The 23,336-nt window shown below is 37.4% G+C and overlaps 1 protein-coding gene across 5 annotated transcripts in view; it reads left to right on the forward strand.

The window, feature by feature from the left end:
• The window catches only part of MPP7 (membrane palmitoylated protein 7), a 154,174-nt gene that overhangs the window by 31,864 nt on the left and 98,974 nt on the right, over positions 1–23,336 (forward strand). For all 5 annotated transcript variants that reach the window (XM_033063136.2, XM_033063153.2, XM_033063144.2 and 2 more), the window contains exons 3-4: positions 9,486–9,650; positions 22,525–22,643. In XM_033063136.2, coding sequence (XP_032919027.1) covers positions 9,614–9,650; positions 22,525–22,643 — 156 coding nt within the window. In that variant the 5' untranslated portion in view covers positions 9,486–9,613. The remainder of the gene's footprint in view (positions 1–9,485; positions 9,651–22,524; positions 22,644–23,336) is intronic.

Raw genomic sequence — 23,336 nt, forward strand, 5'->3', positions numbered from 1 at the left:
TTTAAATTATTTTCTTCATAAAGATTAAGTATGTTTTTTTTGGCCAAATGAAGTGAAATCTGAGAGTTTGTCTTCACAGCAGTGTGAACTTGACATACAGTTTACCCCTTGCCTTAAACCTGACTCTTCATCCAGCAGTATCTCAGTTTTGAATTAAGTGGTTTTTAATCTTGGAACTATGAGTTCAACCTCAGAGGCACTTTGATTACTGTGGGACTGTTACTTGGGCTATATAGGTTGACAAGACAAAATGAATTCCACGTGATATCATTTTGCTAATTAAATTTGCACACTACTTAAGTGTGGAGAGTGACTTGACTCATAGAGTAAATAAAACTTAAAGATGGACTCTTAACTATATCTCATTTGAATTCTAATGTATAATTTTGGAAGCTATATATATTATTGGTTCCAAAATGTTCAGAGTATTGCAGTTGCCTGTAAGTAACTGAAGACACAGGAGAGTCCTGCTCTGAGGATGGTTCCATCCTGGAGATGGTACAGAGCTGCAGGGCGACAGATCTTCCTGTGTGGATGTTCCTGCCTGCAGCTGCTAACACGTACCACACACTTCAAGCTTCTTGCCTGTTTGAACTCAGCTAATCCATGTTCTAGAAGAAGGGGAAGAGCCTTAAAGGAGATATTTGGAGAGTAGTAAAGCAAGGATTTGCTGGTTAAAAATGGATTTGGAAACTGACTCTAGGTTTAGAAAGCAATGGTGTGAGAGTCATTGGTGTTTTCACATGTGAACAATGGTGTGAAAGGTCAGTGGGGTGGGAGTGGAAATGGAAACAGGAGAAAGTGAAAACTCTAAGGGAAGTAAAAGGAAAATGTCAGGAGATAGGAAATCATTAAAAAAAATTATAAATAGAGGGGTTAAAGGCCAAGATTACTGGGGGTTGTTGGATTCATTACAAGAATAGTGAGTACATAGCAGTGGCATAAGGGAAGAGGTAAAATAGATATAGATGTGAAGAGGAAAGAAACCGGAGTTTGGACAGCAGGACCTGAGAGGGGGAAGCTTCTCTCCCCTGGAAAGAGGGAAATGGAGAAAAGGAAGAGAATGGAAATAAAAATGGAAGGAAGTATGTGCTGGATGACAAGTCAGACAGTGGCAGTGGTTCTGCCAGAGTTTGCCAAGAAGGAAGAAGGGAGAAGATGTAGCAAGAAGAGAGCTTTTCAGTGGCATCTGGAAGTTAGATGCAGTTGGAGAAGTCAAGAATGAAGGATGGTCACAGGGAACTTTCAGCAAAGACAGAAGACTGCAAGAAGTGTCTGGTATGCTTGATGTACCAGCAGTGCAAGGGCACTGGAATGTGTCATTGATTGACTATTCACCTTCACCTTTCTTTTCTTCTACAAATTTAAATCACAGAAAAGTTTGGCTTTCAAAGCCTGTAAACTGGTGAAAGTCAAGCACAGACTTCCTCTGATTAGCTGTCCGTCCATGTGCAGTACTCTATTTTTACTATGCATGTGTACATTAAGGAATATTTTTTGTTACTTATGCTCAAGATGCAACTAATAAATTACCACTTAAAAAAAGCAAAATGTTTTTCTAAATTGAACTAAAGCTGTAGTATCAGATTGCTCACTGAATTTTAAACCTTCACATTGAAAAATCTGAAACTGATTAAAATGAAAATTATTGTAGTGGGGTGTCTTTTTTGAATAAAAACATGTAAAAAAAGTGGTGCTTATTCTGATTTTGCTCTCAGAAAATAAAGTCTATGCTTAATTATTAATTTATCTCTTTTCTTTACCCATCCTCTATTAAAAAAAATCATCACATTTTGACAGAAGAGGATTATGGAAAATTATGCTGAACAAAGGAGAAGTGTTCAGAAGAACAGTTAATCTGAAAGAGAAGAAGTGATCAAAAGTTCTGTAATAAAATTTGGAAGCATTGTAAACTATTTGTGCCTTGTTTGGCTCTAGAGGTGTTAAAAATTTTGAGTTTGAAAAATAACATTCTGACATCAGAGGAGATATTTCAGAGTTTGAAATAGTAATTTGAATACTTATGTAAATGTGGGGATGATTTTTGGGTATGGCTGTTTAACAGACCTGAGAATTGATGCCTACATCTTTAATTGGACTATGATGTAAATAATGCTGGTGACACCAATATGTGGCTAAACTATTTAAGTCAATCAGATGTTTACTAGTTTATTTAAGGATCTCCTTAATTTTGGTTTTACTTCTATCACAGTTTTCCCATCCACTTTTGTAAATGTGGGCTCAAACTGCATTATACTACTAATAAATTATGAAGCGTATTTCTAAAATTGGAGTTGCAGAGCCCCTTGGTGCAAAACGTTTTTAATTGTTAGAGAGTGTTGAGGTTATTGGATGACTCATTGCAGTAGGTTTTGCTGAACTCTCATTTATAGAAAAATTGCCAATTTTTTCAGTATTTTGGGGGTCAGTAAGGTTTGTAATTTACTGTAGTTACTTACATTTTTCAAACAGACTGTCAGGAAACCATGCCAGAACAAAACTATTTGTGCAGGTAATTAATGGAGAGGCTGTGGTACCTGCTGACAGCTATTTTCCAAGAAAAGGAATGGTTTGCAACTAGGGAAAAAGTGTTAAAAGTGTGCCCAAACCAGTAACTTGAACTGAAAGAGCAACCTTTGATCTGAGACATAGTTTAGGTCACATTTTAATGAATAGCTTTATTAAACTAGTATATTAAACTAATATTATTCTGTCAGTTGGTACATTTTATTTGCAGAAAATTGGATCTGTCTAAGGGTATTGGACATCTACAACAGTGATGCTGTTTAAAACTAAACTGGTAGCTTTAGTGTGTTTATTTAAAGGAATGTTTTAATGCATTTAAAAGAATGTGTTCAATTCAAACGCTGACATTAAAAATCTAAGTCTGGACAGAGCTCACGTCGGAGTTTTTGTGTTAAAGACAGGGAAGGTGCAGGTTGCAAAAAGCCTTGCCTCTTTTAATATTGCTACTTATTGAACATATTTCACATTTAGCATGGCAGTGTTTTCAGGCTGCAAGGAACTGTCTAAAACTGAAATTGTAATACATCATAATATATAAATTAATAACAGCATCACCAACGTTTTAATATCTTACTATGGTCTATATTTTATTTCTGTTTTTTCTATATTGTATTGACTCATTGAAAGAATGTATTTCACAGTTGTATTTAGAGAGAGTTTAGATAACTATGGTATCTAGATAAACGATTCTGCTCTGGGTGAATAAATATTATGGGAGAAAACAGTCTGAAAAAGGAAAATTGGGATACCAGTTTCAGTGTTGCTACTGGAGTTGTTTAGGTGAGTGAGATTTTTCCATTGACACAGGATTGCTCTTGTCAGGAGGAGAAACATGTCTACTGCTGAAGTTGAGAAGGAAGAAAATTGTACACTGTGTTCTTTTCCTTCTCCTGCCTGTCTTCTGAGCCCTTTGAACAAACTCAGTCAGACATGAGAGAGGACTCCTCCATATATGAACTTCAGGCATGTTTTTGGAAATGTGTAGTGGTTGTGATTGAAGTTGTGTGTTTTCTGTTAGTGATCCAGTGAGGGAAGTGTCTAGTGGGACCTCATCCTTGAAGAAGGAGAGAATAAAATTATAAAGATCCAAACATGCAGCCTAGACACCAGTCAGGAGGGCCACTCACTGGAAATCAACCTTACTTCGTTCTGGTTGACCAAACTGGAAATAACCACACAGACTGATGGGGTAGTAATTTCTACTGTCTTAATGTCTTTTCAGTACATGGCTTCTTAAATGCTCTCTCTTTTTATTCCGTGTAGTCAAGGATTTTATCATTTAGATAATCTCTTTTTTTTTCCATCTGTAAAAATTTTCCCATAAGTAAAAGCCAGAGAGATCTCTCTCCTGATGCACTGACTTCACAGTCACATTTGAGCCATGGAAGTACAAGTCACACTGCAAGATAAAATTATTTTAGAAGTTTTTTTTTTCCAAGCAGCTGTTTGTTAAAGATATAACCATAAATGTATAAATTAAATGTCAGGCAGTTATACATTTTCAGTGGATGCCTAAGAGTGCCCAAATTATTACCTACTGTTCTCAAAGTCTTTTCACAAAGTGAGGATCATTCTAACATATCTATAGTGTAACCTAAATAAAATGAGAACACTGATAGAGCATTTAAAAAAATAAAAAAAAAAAAAAAAGAAAAACAGAAAAATATGCAGAAGTCTTTAATTCTTCTTATGGCTGAAGACTGATATGATCATAAGACCATGAGTAAGTTAGTAAAGGCAGCTGTTAGCCTTTTCAATTTGGGACAGTCCATGTTTTCTATGTTGGTGTATTAGTTAATAACATTTGGTAGTTGCCATCAATATTTCTGGGGTTTTTAAGTGGACTTCACACAGAGAGATTTTTGCGATTGTTTTAATTTTCATTCCACACATAGCTGAGTGAGTCAGAGGTAGCTTCTTGCTTCTGTAGCAGCTTTGAAGACCCATCATGTTTGTGCACGTCCTCTATGTAGTAGTTCAATTGAAGAATTTTTGAAGGTTCCTGTTGCCAGCAAGTATGTACTGCCTGTAGGGGCGGCTGAGCAGCTTTGGAAGCCTGTCAGGAGCCACAAGCGGGTTCCAGTAGCCTGTCGGAGACCGTGTGATTAAGGAGGTGAAACCTTCTTCAGAAGAGTTTAAGAATTCACTAGATCCCATTACATTACAGCTTCCAAAGGATTCGACCACCATTTTCAATTCAGATTTTGTCTACTGAAACAGATTTACTTCTCCCAGTCTAGAAAACCTCCCTTGGCAATTTCCTGTGCTCACTGGGTTTTGGAGTCTTGTATACACGTCTGTAGTCACTCAATTACTTGAGGCCCCATAATGAATACAAGACTGACTGGCTGTCAAATTTCCTGTCTCCACATGAAATCTCTATCTGGTAGTTTGAATACCATTTGCAGACATTCTGGTTTAGTCCTGGAAATCAAGGTTATAGTCATCATAATTGTAGCATCCTTTAGAAAAATAGGTTGAATGTTTCTTGTGTCAAACAACCTGGGTTTATATGTCCCATCCCCAGCCTGCCCACCTCCTGATTTTTAGCATTGCTATGTTCATACTTTTTATGTTTTTATCTGTCATAAAATAATCAGAAGTCTTCAGGCTTTTCAAATGTGAAGAAAATCAATTTATAATCAATAAAGTGTGAAAATATTGAGTAACTTGTAAAATATCCTTTCAGAAATAAATATTATGGAGTTTATTGAGGTTTGTGTGGGAAGTCAGAGGTGGAACCAAGACTTCATGTGTTCTGTCTCCAGCTGCATTGATGCTTGCCATAAGTACAAATTTGAATCAGCTTTTCTACCTCATCTTTTCTCGAAAAATTCCTGCAATAAAATGTATGCATGACTGATGGAGTCACTGCAATTCAAAAGCAATAGAGGATGCTAGAAAGACACTACTAAAGCTGAAATTACATGGAAAACGGTTCATCTTGGCACTCTCCAGCTGCCTCCACCTGCTTGCTTTATCTGCCCGACCTCTGCCCGTTGTTATCTCATTGACACCGTGAGGAATTTGGAACAAGATTTATCTCCTCATCCTTTGCTAAGGGGCCTCTGTTACATGCAGGATATGCAGCAAAATGGTTCTTTTGGAGAGCTGTAGTTCTAGAATTTTGCTGTTTTGGATGGTGCTTCTGGGAGGCTTCTGCCCCGCTCCTGGCCTTGTGTAACCAGGGTGTGTGTCACCCTGGTGAGTTATGTCACTGTAATGACATTGGTGGTGAAAGTGGTCAGATCTGTGTCTATATTGATGACCCTGCAGTGTGTGGAAGCTGTTGGAAGAATGGGAAGCATTTCTGCCCTTTTTACAGGCTAGGCTTATTTTTCCCCCCCAAATACCTGCCGTTCAACCAGAACGCCTTAAAATAAAGAAACTGTTCGTTACGCAGATAGACACAGGCAGAAACAATTAAAATTGTAATGTCATTTGGATCCATTATTTGCGATTTTATTTAAATAGCTGAAAGCAGAAGGCAGGGACGCGCGTGTGGGGAGCGCGGCGTGTGGGGAGCGCGGCGTGTGGGGAGCGCGGCGTGTGGGGAGCGCGGCGTGTGGGGAGCGCGGCGTGTGGGGAGCGCGGCGTGTGGGGAGCGCGGCGTGTGGGGAGCGCGGCGTGTGGGGAGCGCGGCGTGTGGGGAGCGCGGCGTGTGGGGAGCGCGGCGTGTGGGGAGCGCGGCGCACCGGCCCGCGGTGTGTGGGGAACGCGGCGTGTGGGGAGCGAGGCGCTCCGGCCCGCGGTGTGTGGGGAACGCGGCGTGTGGGGAGCGAGGCGTGTGGGGAGCGCGGTGCTCCGGCCCGCGGCGTGTGGGGCGCTCCGGCCCGCGGTGTGTGGGGAACGCGGCGGGCGCGGCCCGCGGTGTGTGGGGAGCGAGGCGCTCCGGCCCGCGGTGTGTGGGGAGCGAGGCGCTCCGGCCCGCGGTGTGTGGAGAACGCGGCGCTCCGGCCCGCGGCGTGTTGGGAGCGAGGGGTGTGGGGAGCGCGGTGCTCCGGCCCGCGGCGTGTGGGGAACGCGGCGCTCCAGCCCGCGGCGTGTGCGGAGCGAGGCGGGCGCGGCGCCCCCCGCGGCCGGCAGGGGTCAGGCGGGAGCCGTGAGGGGCCCGAGGGCCGCGCGGGCGCCGCTGTTTCCACACGGCGGGTGCCAGCAGAACCCGATACGGTGCGATCTATAGAAGCAAGGTACAACTGGAATAATGAAATTTCAAAAATAAGCCCTTTTTAAAGGCTGGTTGTAACAGTCCTGCTGGGTATTGTAAATGCCTCAGGTGCACTTGATACTGCTGTTACGTTCCTGGCCCTGGCTCCTAATTTTTATGGAAAGATGGATTGAACTTCAATTTAGGAATATTCGGTAATCCCTCTCAGGACATACTGTAACAGCTGGTATTTCTGTGTTGCAGCAAATCGATTCCATACAGCAGTCAGCAATGCCTATGGCTGGGCTCCGGCAAAAACTTCCAAAGCATTTTAAATAAAGTGAGCCAAAGAAAATAGCATCATCACTGCAAAAATGTAGCTTAATTTGCACGTTAGGAAAAAAAAAAATCCCCATCCCATTCCAGCAAAATATTAAGCATTTTACTGGTAAGGATTTCATCAGGTCATTTATTTTTCATTAATATATATTTAGGATCTGGGGGGAATAACTTTATGCTGTATATAAGTTTCTTAAATAATGAGGAGCTTGATTTTTTTGGTGCTGAATGAGTTACTGTGAAATAAAGAAAAATAAAGAAATGGATGGAGTTGAAATACATAGCATGTATTAGATCAACAAGATTTTCTGCGTTTTGCAGTGAACTCTTTTTAAGGAACCTGAATTTCTGGTTAATAGTAATGTGCTTATAATTAGCGTGCCTTGTTTGGTTTCTTTTTGTTTTGTTTTGTTTTGTTTTGCTTTTTCTGTTTGTTCTTTTTTTTTTTCTTTTTAATAGATGAAAGTACTTCAAGATGCATATAAATCAAAGATGTTTCATTAGTGATCAATAATTTAGTTGTAACCACTTTCTTACACAAGTTAAAGTAAAAATCCTCCATCCTTCATACGGCTGCTGTGTGCTCACTCTGGGGACGGTCGCTGAGTTTGGGACAGGACTCCTCCTTTATGTGTTAAACAGAAAACAAGCAGAATTAATGTAAAGTGAATATGTTCCTTCTTAATTGGTACAATGTGTCCTTGGCTATGATGTCTTCTTTTTTTCCCTTTTTTTAGCTGCACCCTGGCTAGCTTTGCATATAGATGTTTTACAGCTCTTGTCATCATAAGATGAGCTTTCACTCTGGAATACTTAATTTCCTTATCCATGCTTTAAGTTAATGGACTTTTGTGCTGATTTGATGAATGTCAAATTTTTTTTAACCTGATTTTTTAAACTGAAGACTTCTTTTCTTCATAAACTTATATTAAAAAAAATAAATCCTAAGCCTCTAAACAATCTTAATAGATAAGCTTTTAAGTTCTTTTCATCATAGAAGTTGTCCAGGGAGGCAACTTCTGCTGTATTTGCCTTCTTAACCAAACCACCCAGATTCACTGGGTAAATGCCTAGGGGGCATAAAAAACCCCTGTACTTAAAAAAGCTGCCAGACTATTTAAACTATAGGCTTATGCCTGGGACAATTTAACAACTAACTTATATCTAATAATTGCTTTAAAACTTATTAAACAAAATCTTGTGGATGGCCCTCAATATGCTGCAATATTTTTAGCCATGTGGAGATTTTTTCAGTGAAAAACAAAATTTTGAACAGCATACACTGTTTACAGCACCTGTATATCACTCTTCCACAAGACTCTTGCCAAGTTAAAATGGGTCCAAAATATGCACTTTAAGAGCCAACATGACTTCAAAAGTCATTCTGATTAATATGAATGTGTTTTAAAAAAACAGCAAAAAACAAACCAGCAATAGCAGCAGCAAAATGCTCTTCTGTTTGTTTATTTTCTTTTGCTAAAGCAGAACTATGCTGCTTTCTTTCTTCAAGGATCCTTTTTTTTACTGAAATCTGGAAAAAAATCTTTATTTTCTGGTAGCTTCTATTTCTGCTCTCCCTTCCTTCTCCCTGCAAACACATCAGTCCCTGCCCGGCTCTAAGCAGACATTTACTGTCTTAACTTGGAATTTTATTTCGTATGTTTGCGTTCCGGTTTCATATTTTAACATACTTGAATAAAAATCTGTTCACTGATATTTGAAATTAGTTTTAGTTTTTTGCTACATGTACTCTTCATTTTTCTCAGAAAGTGGTTAAAAGAAAGACCCAAAATATACTATCAGTAGACCTGTACAATTATTACAAAGTATGTGTTAAAAAACCACTGACTTTGTTGTAATGAATCACAGAAAAATTCCTTACATGGTAATGGCTCCATCAACTCCACAAATCAAACTGCTGTTTACCTTAGAAAAGTATTTGCTTCAGTCCTAGTTTTTTACAACTTCAGTTAAAATTTAGATTATATTTCCAAATTACAAATAAAAATCTTAAATGACCTGAAAACAATTGAAAGGAGGTTAAATAGAAACACTGAATAAATTACCGTGCTAGTAAGAAATTTTATTTTCCTGAGATAAGTAGTAGCAAAATTTGAATGACCTCAATTATTCACAGTTTTAATAAAATACCCCAGACGTTATTTCCAAAATGCCTGTCATGCTGGAGTTAAAGAGTGTAATTTACACAAGAGAAATGTGTTAAAATTATCCTTAATGCAGAATGGGATTATAGGCCAGACTGAAGAAAACAAAACTTGTTTCACCTGGAGGAAACAAAAATCTTAACAGTCATAAATAAATGCCTAGCACTTGGTTTTGAGAATCTTAAATAAAAGCTAATTTCATGATAATTATTGCATTTGATTAGCTGCAGTAATATACAGTTATAAATACATATATATATGTATATAATATAATGTTAATTGTAGAATTCTGTTTCTGTTCTTTCTAGGAGAAGCTGGGAGATAACATAAATCTTTGTAGACAACTTGGCTGCAAGCAGTTAAACTGAAATAAATTTCTGCCTTCTGGCTGCAGTGCTGCTTTGAGGTTTCTGTGTGACACTCTGCAGACTAAATCATGCCAGCGTTATCAACTGGATCTGGAAGTGACACAGGTACGCAGGCCAAGGAGGGGCTGGGTTTCCTCCACTTCTTATTTGTTAAGTCTGTATTTCAAGGAAGAAGATAATTAATTATGGTCTCACCAGATTTTTAGTTTAAGACTTAAAACATAACCTTTTCTCCCTGAAGTTAATTTAGATACATGAAACACCACAGATAAAATATATTAATTTTGAAAAATACCACCACCACCTTCTTCCCCTCTATCCCCAACCTCCTAAAAGGAACAGCTCCAAACATATATTATAGATGGAACTGAAGAATTTGGATTCACCTCTGAGCATGGTTCCTACAATGCTAACTTGAAAAAGGAGGAGGAGGGAGAAAAGAAAAAAAGATGATGATATCATGCATGCCTTAATATTTGCAACAGTCTAGACTATCCCCTCTGTGAGTTACAGTTATCAGTGGAGTTATTTCTGAACACAGACTGTTCAGTTTTGACAACTCTATAACAAATTAGGAGAAGAAAAATACTGTCTCAAGTTCTGTTCCTTCACTTGCCTTCCACGTCAGAGCCCAGTTCCTGTCACTGACTGCTGGCAGTGGGATTGCAGATATGTAGTTTCCATAGTTTTCACCTTCTTTGTGGCAATATTAGGTTATATTCAAAAGTTAAATTTCATCTTGTTATGCTGACATTCTCCCTCTCTGACAGTATTTTTATCCCTTTGTTTGGGATAACTGTTAGTACTTTTGCTTGAGAGTGTTTGTTAAAAATGGATGATCCAGCTGAGATCATATACAAAGATCCCTGCTTTCCACCCCTGTGCCACATAGTTTTATGCACAAGAAGTAACAGCAGGATTTGGAAAATTAGGAGGGAGACTTCAAGTCAGGAATCCAAAAATATGTGTATAAGTATGTATATAAGGAACTGCATTTAATTCTTATTTTTAGTAGACTGTTCAGGGCAGTGATTTTGTTTTCCCCACACATAAAACTTATCTTAGATGACAATATTAATCTTTACAATTAGGTTGTGCGTTTGTTTATTTGTTGCCATGGGGAAGGAGAGTTGTTTGGTTTTATATGCTTTTTTTGTCTCCCTATTCCTGTGTTTAAGGGATTTGACTATGACTTTGCCAAACCCTATCTCTGCATACCTTTCTTTTCTCTCCCTCTCCTCATGGAAATAAGTGAGTTGAACCTGTTCAGTATGCTAAAGCTGAGTTTTGGAAGATATGTCAGGGTCTACTCTGGGCTAATTTTTCACCCTGGACCTGTGCTTTCTTTATCATGCACCCTTTTGTGTCCTTTCAAAACTTGCCTGAATTTTTAAAAAAATAACTACTTGTTTATTTTTAAAGGTTGTTAATATGTCCAAAAGTAATAGCCATGGACATAGTTTCTGAATAAAGAAAAAGGCTTCAAAAATAGAACATCATTCTATTTTGAAGTGTTGTGGGTTAGAATGCCTTTAAGCATGTTTTACTGTGCTATTTAATTCATATGGTGATGCAAACATGCCTTTAATAATTAAGATCTGTGTTAAAACTCAAGTGTCTGCATTGTCCCATGACATTTATAGTAAAGCATGATACACATAGTTAATATCTTTCTGTTAAATAATACTGATTATTAAGGTTTTTTTTTCTACCTCAAGTTATAAGTTGTTTCTCTAAATAAAGATTTACATTTGGAGTGAAAAGAGAATTTTTTTTAAAAAATCCACTTTCTTTACAATAATTTCTGTTGGGCTTGATATGCACTGAAGTATTTTTGGGATTGTTACTTCAAACTGTGCTTTCTACCCTGCCTATGATACAGGTGGTTTCTAACTGTAGTCCTGTTTTTCTACTGTTATTTTCACTCTTAGATTAGAAAATAGTGATGTGCATAAAATGTTTCCTACCTCTGTTCTTCCTCTAACCCTGCCTGCACACATTGGTATTGTGACATGTGACGAGTTGAAACTGTTCAGTCTGGGGCAGTGAGGACTTGGTAAATCACTTAGTGGGACCTTTAGGGTAGGGACGTAACCCTGTTCAGTCTGTTTGCTAAAACTTTCTTTTGTAAGTACAATCAGACAAAATGCACCCTATTTTGTGTCTGTTAGATACTGAGTGAAATAAACGTAAACCTGGATTTAAAAGCAAATGAAAGAATTCAGTGAGGACTTGTAAATAGAAATGCATCATCTGTGAATATCAAAAGTCACATGTCACAGACAACTGGACATTCAGTCACCAGTATGGGAACATTAATTGAATTTTTTTGTTATATAGCCTGAAGTATCAGATCACTGTCAATAACAGGATAGCATTCATGATGGGCTGTATTTGATGTGACTAAACGTTTACCTGATTGTGTTCATTTTACTTTGCTTTTACTTTGTCAACAGCTTCTATTAGAAGTGGTGCTTGCAGCTGCTTTCTTCATATACCTGCTTTTGTCCTTCCATGTTTTAACCCGTATCTTCTACTGAACACAAGCCATGACTCTTTAAATCTATTTTGAGGGGCATTTACTAGGCTTTAAGCTATGATAAATCAAAATCATTGCCACGTTATTTTCAATATTTTAAAAAAAAGTTTGTTTTAATTTATTCAGATTAAATTGAAAGTCACTGTATCAGTCTTATTCCTTGCCAGACTGATCTTTCCTCACTAATCTAAAGAGAGAGGACAAAGGCTTACGTGCAGATGCTTCTTTCTCTTACACGCTCCATTAGCCATATAGAAAACCTATTTTTATATAATAATAATTGAAAAGCTGCTCATTGTGTATAACATCTGTGTGACCCCTAAGGTTTATAGTCCTTTCATTGTCATGTCAAAGTTATCTTAAACCAACCAGCGTGAATGGAAGGCTGAGCTCATGCTTCAGGCTGGGTCAGAAGCTTTCAACAGTTTCTGTGTTGCTAAAGTCTGCTTGCCCTCTGTGTGCAAGCCCATCAAACAGATTTTTTGAAGACTGAGCGAGAAGACTTGCGTTTTTGCAGGTAAAGCAAATCTGGAGATCTGGCATTCACTTATCTGGTATATTTAGGAAGGTGTAAAATTGCAGTTCTGGCTTCACAGTAGTAGATGGCAGCTTTGTTGCTGACTTTGGTGGAGCCAAGATGACATCATTATGCTTTAAGTGTTGTTCTAATGTGAAAAACATCGTAAACTTGTTGCAGATTTCTTTCCTCCCAACACTGTATCAAGCTTGCTTAACTGACAAGCTTAAAAATGCTTTTCTGTTTGTTCTCAGAAACCAGTGCATGAATGTGCAAAGCAGACTTCTTGTTTTTGTTTCATGTGTTGGCAGCAGGAAAATCACATTTATGGGCCAAGTTTAGGCACCAAGTAAAACTGTGTGAGATTGCTTATATACAGTGAAAGTCAGAAGCAGTTCTTGGATTTGAATATTGTAAATTAGAGAAAATGTGCAAGGGCTTATGTTTGTTTCTCCTTGAGCACATAAAGGAGTGAGCATTCTGCCAAATAGTGGAGTTTTCTCGGTATTATGGGACTGCAAAACTGAATACATGTTAGGTTTTTAATTTTAAAAAAACCCCACCTTTGTCACTACCCAAATTTTAAGTTCTCGTGGCCTTCAAAATATTCCTGGTTTTTGTGTTTTCATCTCTGTTTTGTAATAATACCAAACAGATATGTGAAATCTGTTCTCACTGTTAGTTATTTTTCCAAAATGCATTTTTAGTAGTGTATTCTGTGTTTCTTTAGAATTAATCTCAACCTCTGAAGCTGCATTCTGTTGATGTGGATATGCTGAATGCTGGCAGAGATATTTTGCTAGAATAGTTCAATGGATTGACTTCCCAATGGTCAGAGACCACTGCAAGCAGTGGGAAGTTCAAAGACAATTTTGCAGTCAGCTGAACATAAAAAGAACCTATCTTGCTTTTATTGTTTTCATATAGATGTCTTCTCTTTATTTACTATTATAGTAATGCATTTTCATCATCTTGTCAGTTCCAACATGGTGTTTTCTAAGAGGATTTGATAAAAAAAAGGATAAAAAGGTGGAGTAAAAAAAGTAACAATATGAAGAAAAAACTGAGTAGTTGGCTAAACTGAAAGGGGGATATCAGAAACATCTATAGTGGAAGTGCAAAAGTTTTAATTTTAGCCTTTCAACCCAGTTTTCAGGATTCGGAGGGAGATAAAAATCAGAGAGTTCTATTTTTACAGCCTGTTTAAAGAACACAGCAACATAAAATGGTGGCCAAAGATCTGGCTGCCTCATTGTTACGAGATGAAGAGAAAGGGAATTTAGGAGAGCAATGAAGGAAAGTTTTCTGGGAGTTGTTCTTCCGTTGGAGGCTGCCAGGGCAAAGGCTTGCAGGGTCATCGGTTCCTGCTCCAAAGTGCCTTTGCTTCCCCACCGGCATCCTGTGCTGGAAACAGAGCAGAGGGAAAGCCTTCACTCGCCTGCTTTACGCTCTTGGTTACAACTTTAGGTATAGGTGTGCTGCAGCAAGTGTGGTGTGCAAATGCTTTGGCTTCACAATTTTGAAGCTATTTTAATTCCTCAGCACATTGAAATGCATAGGTATGGCCAGATATTCATGAAAATGGATATGACAGCTGAGGCAGAATTTATACTGAATTAATAAATAAAGCCAATATTTTATCCTTGCATTCTCCTGTCTCCATCTGCCAGAGGCATTAAGTGGCTTTTAGGATAACATTAATTTGCAAGATTTGGGAAAGTATGAGATTATGGCTTGCTTTAATTGCAATCTGGTTTAATTTTTAAAAATACAACTTGCTGGTGTTGGAAAGGGTATTTATTTTGGTATCAACACATTTATGGTGGCTTGGAAAATCTGTTCAAAGTGAAATGAAATTTCTCTAAACTGTTCTGTTTTATGTTGATATTCTATATTATGCTAGACCAATTCAGTAGTGTGGAATCAGAAAATGTGTGTAAGTATATTTACTGATAGTAAACTCTTTAATACTGTTTTTTGACACATTTAAATTCAAATGGACTGGCTGCTGAAACAATTTTAACCCCACCCTTTTTTTTTTTTTTTTTGGTGAACCATGTATAGTTTTTAGTAAATTTGAAAGTACAGTAGCCTATACTGTTTGGAGCAGAGACTGTGTTATATATGGCTCTGTTTGTTGGACTAAAAGCTGTAGTTACACAAGTTGTTGACAGTTCTAGTGATGGCAGGTGTCCTTTGCTGAGAGCAGACTGTCAAACTGTCCCCCTCAAGTGTAGCTGTTCAAGCATCCAGGTTAGCCAGCAGAATGTACTGCTGGCTCTGCACAAATACTGTGTGCATTTAATGTCAGATAGAAGGTTCTGTGGTTCTCAGCCCAATATCACATCAAATTCTGGCTGATTTAAAAGAACTAAACCTCTTAATCAAAAGGCAATTTATTGCTACAAAGAGGTAATAAGAAACTTCCCTGCTAGCTGTTAGTTGTCTGTTGTGAAATACGGGGGTTCAAAATTGGTTGTTTTTTTAATAACACAATGGTTTAGGAAAAAAACCAACACACACAAAGAATACCAGAAAGCAACATATTCGTCTTACAGATAAACAATGAAATAATTTAATTATTTAAAATAGTTTACTTTCCTAAACTTATTTTCAAAATAAGGTAATGATATAAGATCATGTAATGGTTTGGGCTGAAGTGACCCTTAAAGGTCATCTAACTTCAAGCCCCGTGCGGTGAGCATGGACACCTTTCACTAGACCAGGTTGCTCAGAGCCCCATCCAACCTGGCCTTGAATGCTGCCAGGGCTGGGACAGCCCCAGCTTCTGGGAGCAGCCTGTTCCAGTGCCTCACCAATCTCACCCCAAAGAATTTCTTCCATACACCAGCCTAAATTTCCCCTTTTTCAGTTTGAACCATTACTCCTTCTATCAGTACAGTTCCTGACAAAGAGTTCCTCTCCAACCTTCCTTGTAGGCCCCCTTCAGATACTGGAAGTTTGCTGGAGGTCTCTACACACACTCCTCCAGGCTGAACAGCCCCAACTTTCTCAGTCTGTCAATATACTTGACTCTTTAAATTTGTGTATATTTCTATATTCTTCTATAAACTTTTATATCAAGTGTATATGGCTGCATGTATATGACTGATTGTGTAATGGTATAACTTGTTTTGAGTGTTAAATCCTAAACTAGGTTCTACAGTGAATAATAACACTGAAATGATATACTGACTTGATTTCAGGAATCGGTACTGCCTAGGAATGTAGGAATTTTTCTTCTACTCTCATGACAAATATATCTTGTATGAGATACGTGATCAGCATGTACCTTGACCATGAGAAGTTGAGATAATCAAACAGTTTTTCCATAATTCTTAGACCCAGCTGATTTGAAAATAGTGTTGGTTTCTATAGTTAGAAGTCTTTATTCAGGCTCTTAAAGAGATATTGTGTCTTCCTTTTGCAAATGTAAAATGCTATGTTTAGTAGTCCTTGCTGCCCCTCCCCAGTGCAAAGTCCCTTGTAACCTTGTAAACTGTGACTAAAGGGTTAAAACATGGCCAGTGTGCCCGGTGCCTTCCTAGTGCTGGAATGAGTTCTTTCCAGACTGCCTGCCAGGTATTTGCTATTGCCTGCTCTAGGGCTGATGAAGATCTAGATAGAAATACTGAAGACTTGCCAAGCTGATGTCTATGGAAAGGACCAGTCAATTAGTCAAGGTTATTCAAGGTGCCACAGTATGCAGGCTTCATTGGAGGAGACAGTGTTTTGGTTTTGTTTTTTTAAATATCAAATTTTTGTATGAGTTTTCCACAAGCTGCTTGTTAATTTGTCCTTGATGGGTCACTTTAAATCAGTTTTATGTACGTGTTATTCTTGCATATAATAGGTGGACTTTTGAATACTCATAAAAGTACATTTTATGAACTTTGAAAATATCCATGTTGACACAGTGTCTAGCAACTATGTTTTTGAGGGGGTTTGATTTTGAAACAGCCTGGATGAGCCATACAAGCAGGAACTTTGCAGCAAGTCTTGCCCTGTATGGATGCAAATAGAGATCACCTCTTTAACTCCCATCAGAACGTTAATGGTATGTAGTATGTTAAAGCTGAAATACACATGTTGAGACAAATCCTAAAAGACCAATAACTGTTTCAAACAACTGCATATTCCTTAGCTCCGGGAGCCAAGTTCCAAAACTAAAGACTTTTCCATTTTTAAGGAAATAATATTTTTTAAAAGCGATGGGTTTAAATGATTACTCGGTCAACATTTTCTGTCATAACATTGTTTTAAGGTGGGCTAACAAATTTACTATGGCTTGGAGGAATAAAAATTAGGTACGACTTTTAAGTTAAAATACTATTGCCCTTATGAATATGCAGTCTTGTTCTTTGAGGACACTTACTGAAAAATTATTTTTATTAGGAAAAATATACAACATTTCTATTGCTCTGCCATCTGTAAGGATTTCAGCATTTTATTTTTTTTGTGGATTAGCAAATAAATCAAAACAGATATTTTTCCCAAGATGCGGATCACTTACATGTTGTGATTATGTAGGTATTCAGTGTTTTGTACTTCAAAAAAAACCTTTTTTTTTTTCTTTTTTTTTTTGTAGAAACACTAAACTGCAAAATTTTAAAGAAGTGCTTACTGGAATGAATTAATCCATCTAGCTCTGCAGAGAAAATTTGTTACTCTAAGTTTTTGTAGTGTCAGCAAGCCCATATATTCAGATATATTCAGTGGAATTACTTAAGAGAACATAAAACAAGAATTATTTGTAGCACATAAATTTGAGCACATAGTGGTCTTTTTACAGCTGGAGTCTGATAGGATAGTGCAGTGTGTCCATACTAATATACAGACATACTGCATATATTTTTATTTGAACCTGCGTGTAAATACAAATCTCATATTTCAGAATGAAATAATTTTCAGTATGTGGTGTTAGTGACCAATTTTGTTATTCAACAGCAAGGATGTCAGAATGAGTGCTTCTACTGCAATGCTGTTTGCTTGTGTGTAAGGCAAATGTCTGAGCCTTCGTAGAACTGTAAAGTGCAGTTTAAATGTGAAAAAATGTTAGCTTGTTGTAAATGGCAGCAAATGGTGCTGATTATTTTACCTTTGACAAAGTGGAAAATTTAAAGGTTGGTTTGTCCCATTTTATTAATACAATAAATTTTTACAGTGTTGTTCTGGGCCTTTAGATATATGTTCTTTAGTGTTTATTATCCCTCAGTTGCTGTAAAAATTCTAGATTCGAAGCCTGGCATCATTGTTCAGGATGCTAATTCAGGAAATTAATTAGCATATGAAAGCAAAGCCACATCCATGTTTCCATTTCTTTTCTTACGCTAACCAAAACAAAGTTGGTGTTTTCTTGTAATATGCAAGAGTGATGGAACGCAGAGACCATATTTTTTATCATTTAGCACTAGTTTATAGCTTCCACAGACTTGTCCTAATAATGAAGCTATGAAGGATATGACAAGAATGGTGATATTAAATTTCTCTAGACTAACAGTAAATTTTTCCATTCTGATGTCAAGAATGTAGAGCATCTGGAATCTGCAGTGTGAGTGGTTCAGTACGGGAACAATTTCATCAATTGCTTAGCCATTTATTCTCTTCCTAGGAACAAGCAGTCTTCTGTAGAATATAACACTACAAAGGAAGCAATTTTCTAAAACTGGAAAAATCTTTTATGTCCTGTTGTTTTTGATTTAAAAGGTTTCCATTGCTTCTTACTCTTAAATCTGATTGCACGAGCAAATCTACTGTACATGTTTTAAAATTGGAATTAGCATTTTCTACATTTTGGTCTTCAGATTAAATAAAACTAAATTGTATTAATTAACTTTAGAAAAAGCTGAAGATGCACTGAAGACAGTAACTGCTCAAGTATGTTGAAAGAACAAGTTGAAATTTAACTTTTACCCTTTAAGGTGTGATTACATTTTGATGAGTCTCAGTGTTCCTCCCCCTGAGCTGTAGGAATTACTTCCCCTCTTAAAATTGCATAATTGTCTTACATCTCCATGTTTAATCACATAATTAGGTTTTTTATTTGTATGCTCAGGTCTTCTGGCAATAAATGAACTACTTTTAAAAATCAAAATAAATTAGTTTTTCTTGTGTAAGTCATGTTTACTGAATTTTGACTCCTGAAGTATTCTGGTACTAGTAAATTCCAATGGGTGCATGATTCTTTTGAATATAAATAAATGCTGGTTAAACTTAGGCAAACTGGACTAAAAAAAAACCATCAAGAACCTAAGTAGAATGGCAACAGCTTATAATAAAAGCAAATTTTTTTTTGCTTTTATTATACACTTTTTGCAAGACATTCCACACAGTAGTGCCAACATCAGGCATTAAAAACAGAAGCATTTTTTTCTTAGCTTTTATTTTTTTTAACAACTTCTAGATACATTTTTTTGAAAAGCTCTTGGTTGTGTTTATTTACATTGTGGGCACCTTCCAAAAAAATGTGAGGTCCATGCATGCCATATTACTCAAGAAGGTGGCACTTCAACAGAAACATCAAAATTGAGACCAAATCAAAAGTGTTCAGTGTGGCATCCCTTCAGACTACATAATTGCTACTGGAACAATTAAAAAAAATCTGGTTTTAACAACCTGGCAGTACTTAAACCATTGTTAAACTTGAACTTTTTTCCATGGCCCCTGGCCACGTGACATACTACTTAGAAGTTTTGCAGGAGATTTGAAGTTGAACTGAAGTTGACTCTACTATGAAATTCAGATTATTTCTATGGCTGCGTGGGAGCATCTCTGTACAGTGAGATCTTATAGGGTTGCAGGAATTTGAGCTACTGCCCTTCACATGTAGGAAAGATGCATGTGACAATTGTTCAGATTTGGTAAGTAAAATTAGGCCAGTGTGTAGCTGCCAATATATTGGTGTCAACTTCGTTACCAGTTTAGACTAACGTGACAAATTATTGTATTCCTGTCCATATCACAAAAGCAGTTTCTTTTAATATGCCATGGGCTGGTAAAGTCACATGCCAGCCACAATTTTCACTGTTTCACAGTGCAATGAATAACATCAACACATTTCATATAATTTAGACACAAAGAAAAATCATATTTTACTTGGAGATGTGTGTAGAAGATCCATATACTTTATTTCTTAATATATAAAAATCGGAATGTCCATCTGAAAAATCTTGATTCTGTGGTAGCATGCACAACAGATGGAACAAGAAGGAACAAGAGAAAAGGTAAACCTTTACAGATGCTAGCACCTTCTTCTGCCATTGCCTTCTGGAGCTGAGTCAGGTGATCTGTAATCACACAAATTTAACTTTAGACAGGCCTAGATCTTTGTCTTCTGTTCTCCCCAGTCCTCCTCCTGCCAGATTTTTACTTGGCTCCTCGATGGAGTTGTTTTTTAAATTCCTGGCTACATAGTGTTCAATTTTGGGAGGAGTCTGAAGAGCAAGAGCGTGGTGTTCTCCAGCACGCTGCATGGCACGGTCCTCAGTTTCCATTGCTGTGGAGAAGGGCTGGATTCTCATTTCCTTCTGACTGAAAGCTATAAACACGGGACTCTAGAGCCAAAGCAGGGAAGAACTAGAGGCATGGCTTTGATATTGGATAAAATCAGTCAGCACCTGTCTAACTGTCTCCACTTCCCAGGGGAGTTGCTCAGACTGGGTGCATTGCTGTTGAAGCTGGAATAGCACACTAGGAACATGGACACCTGTTTCCCTGGAAGGGGCAATTCAGGGCTGTATAAATTAGTAAAGCTAACAGAAACTTTTGAGCTGGATGTGAAACCTTCATATGTGTAAGCACCTGCAGGATTCAGCACTCCTGGAGTGCTGGCAGGTGGGGTTTTTCTCTGGGATTTTTGTGTGTAAAACCAAACTCTCATTATGGGCAGATTCAGTCTCCCCCTGTGTCACTAACAGTTAATCCATCAGGAAATACTAACTTTCATTTTATTTTTCACTAGGGATTTGATTATCAAAGCGTTGAGGAGCAAGTTACAAGGAGAGAATAGTTTTATAGTTGATTACATCTGGAATTTAAGCAGATCTGATGGATCAAGGAAAAGAAAGCTTACTCTGTTACACACCTTTTATTTGAAGGAAGTGGCTGAAGTTACTGTTTTCCTTCTTGTGAATGACTTGGAGGAATTGTCCCTAAGCAGTTATGCCACAGTGCAAGCTTACACTGAAAATTTCTATTCCATTTTCTGACAACCTTCAGGTTATGCTGAGGTAAATATGTTTATAGTAACAAAAGTGGCCAAGTGTAAAAAATTTTTAAAATTTTCTAAATAAATTTTAAAACAAAATAATTTTTTTCATTTTCTAAGTTAAACTGTTTTCATAAATTGTGTGATAAAACAACCATTTTTGCTAAGTTTTGAAGTTCTAATAAGCTGGGTAGTTGCAGCCACAAGTCCCGTTCAGATCTCTGGCTGTCAGGTCGATTAATGATTGTATCTTGCTAGGAAAAGCTTGATGGTCATTGGTTTTTTTTTCTGTCTGCAAAATTGTAGTGGATTGAGTTGTGTCTTCTTTTGCGGTATTTCTGAAGCAGAAACAAGAACAGATTTAAATAAAAGCAGGATTCTAAGAGAAATTGATGTGAAGCACCAAAAAATGCTTGGAGCACAAAAAGAATGTATCTGGAAAGAAGGTTTTCTCCCAGAATATTTTACCAAGAGGCAGTAAAAAGATGAAAATATAAATAATCAGAACCCAAAGGTGCTATATGTAATGTTGAAAGGGATATATACTACCTGAAAAGGTTGTGGAATTATGTTTTCTAATAAATAGTCTAAATATTCTAAATCATAAGTTTTAGGGAGATAATAAGCATAATAACAATAGATATCCAGTAATTTACAACAATGTTCTTTTAACAGTAGAATATGTTGTAAATCTGTTCTTGTGATGAACAGCAGCACTTGCTCAGACTAAAAATAATAACAGGACCGTGTATCTTGGATCCCAGGAGACTGTTGGTGTTTTTGTAGACAGCAGACGGGAGAAAAAGGCATTTTGTCCTTTTTACCCCAAGTAATCCCACTGGAAAATTAAACATGTGCTATGAATTGATATCAACTCATGCCAGGTTACCTCCCTAAAGAGGACTGCTGCAAACACTGTTGCTACATTTCTTGGACAGCACATCGATGGCCTGTGTGCACGATGGATATTTTATGCTGTACGCTACTGTGGAACAGTGTGCTACTGTCTGCCCCTCGGAGACCGCTGCTGAGGTGTGCCACAAATAACTGAGAACAGCAATTGCTTTAGCCCTAGAGAGAATCTCAAATACCTGCAAATTAAAAATGTTACTGAAATATTTCTGTGTGCATGTGTGTCTGGGAAAACTGTGTTGGTTTTGTTTTTAAAAGTGGAATCCTGCAAAACAGAGAAGCTGCTTTTGTATTGCTGTGGATCCTTGCTGAACACAGGATTGAAAAAAATATTAAGCAATATATTAGCAAGAAATATTTAGAAAAACCACGAACCTTTCTTTAATGGACCACCCTATCCAGTTTCTGTTCTTTTAAGGAAGTTTTTCCTATTCATGACTCATTTCACTCTTTGGCTAACATCAAGGGAAATGGAATAACGATTAAGCAAAGGAATGTATGTTTTTTTCTGGGTTTGTCCTTTACTCAAAACCTTTATGAATTTTCTGAATAACCTTGTATAAATATATAGGGATGTAGAAGTTTGACAACTATGACAAGGTAAAAAGTACACTGTTAATACTTGCTTCTTAGTAATTTTTTCTAAATGTTCCTTTTGGTTCTACAAGTTAATGTTGTGCTGGATACTCCAGACTCCCTCTTCAGTTAAAATGACATGCTCCAGGCAGCCAATTACACAGAACTGTTAAGTGAAATTAATGAGATCACCCTAGATCACACTTTGTGTTTTATTTTCATTTTATAGGTCTGTACGAGCTGCTGGCTGCATTGCCAGCCCAGCTGCAGCCACATGTGGACAGCCAGGAAGACCTGACCTTCCTCTGGGATATGTTTGGTGAAAAAAGCCTTCATTCACTGGTGAAGGTAAACCACATTTAAGTCAGATTCTCTTTGAGAAGAGCATATGGAAAAATGTTTTGAGCGCCATCTAGTAAACCAGTGACCAAACTGTTGCTCAGTGAAAACAAAACAGCCTTGTTTAAACTCTGTTTCTGGCAGGGTGGAAGTTGTTAAATAAGATTTTACCAAAAATACATAGATGATTTCATTTAAGAGTGATGTTTTGGCAGTGTAATGCTAATGCAACAAACATGTGTTGTTTGCCCCTGTTTAGAATAAAAGCATACGAAATAGTAGCAGGAAATCTGACACTTCTTTATGGTCACCATTCAAGACCTGGAGTTTAGCTTAAATAAATAAACGTTCACAGCAAAAATTAGAAGGAATATATTTTCTGAGGTCAAGTATGGCAAGAGTTCAGTAGCCACATTAATTTAAAATAATTTCCTTTAACAAAGTCAACTGAAATTCTAGTAAGCTGTTTCTTTTATTGGCTTGTCTCCATTTAATATTGTGTTTTGCTCATAAATATGCTGGACTGAAGTACAGCCTAAAATAAGCTGGATGAATACTTGAGTAAAATATTATGCTACAAAAATGATCAGCAACAAGGAATCAAAGCGTGCTATGGGAGTACACAGAGCTATCCCAATAATCTTAAAATTGTGTAGAGCTGAAAAATGGGACCAATCAGCTGGTTAAAAATATTCCACTCCT

This window comes from Catharus ustulatus, chromosome 1, assembly GCF_009819885.2.
Source record: "Catharus ustulatus isolate bCatUst1 chromosome 1, bCatUst1.pri.v2, whole genome shotgun sequence".
In the NCBI taxonomy this organism is placed as follows: Eukaryota; Metazoa; Chordata; class Aves; order Passeriformes; family Turdidae; genus Catharus; species Catharus ustulatus.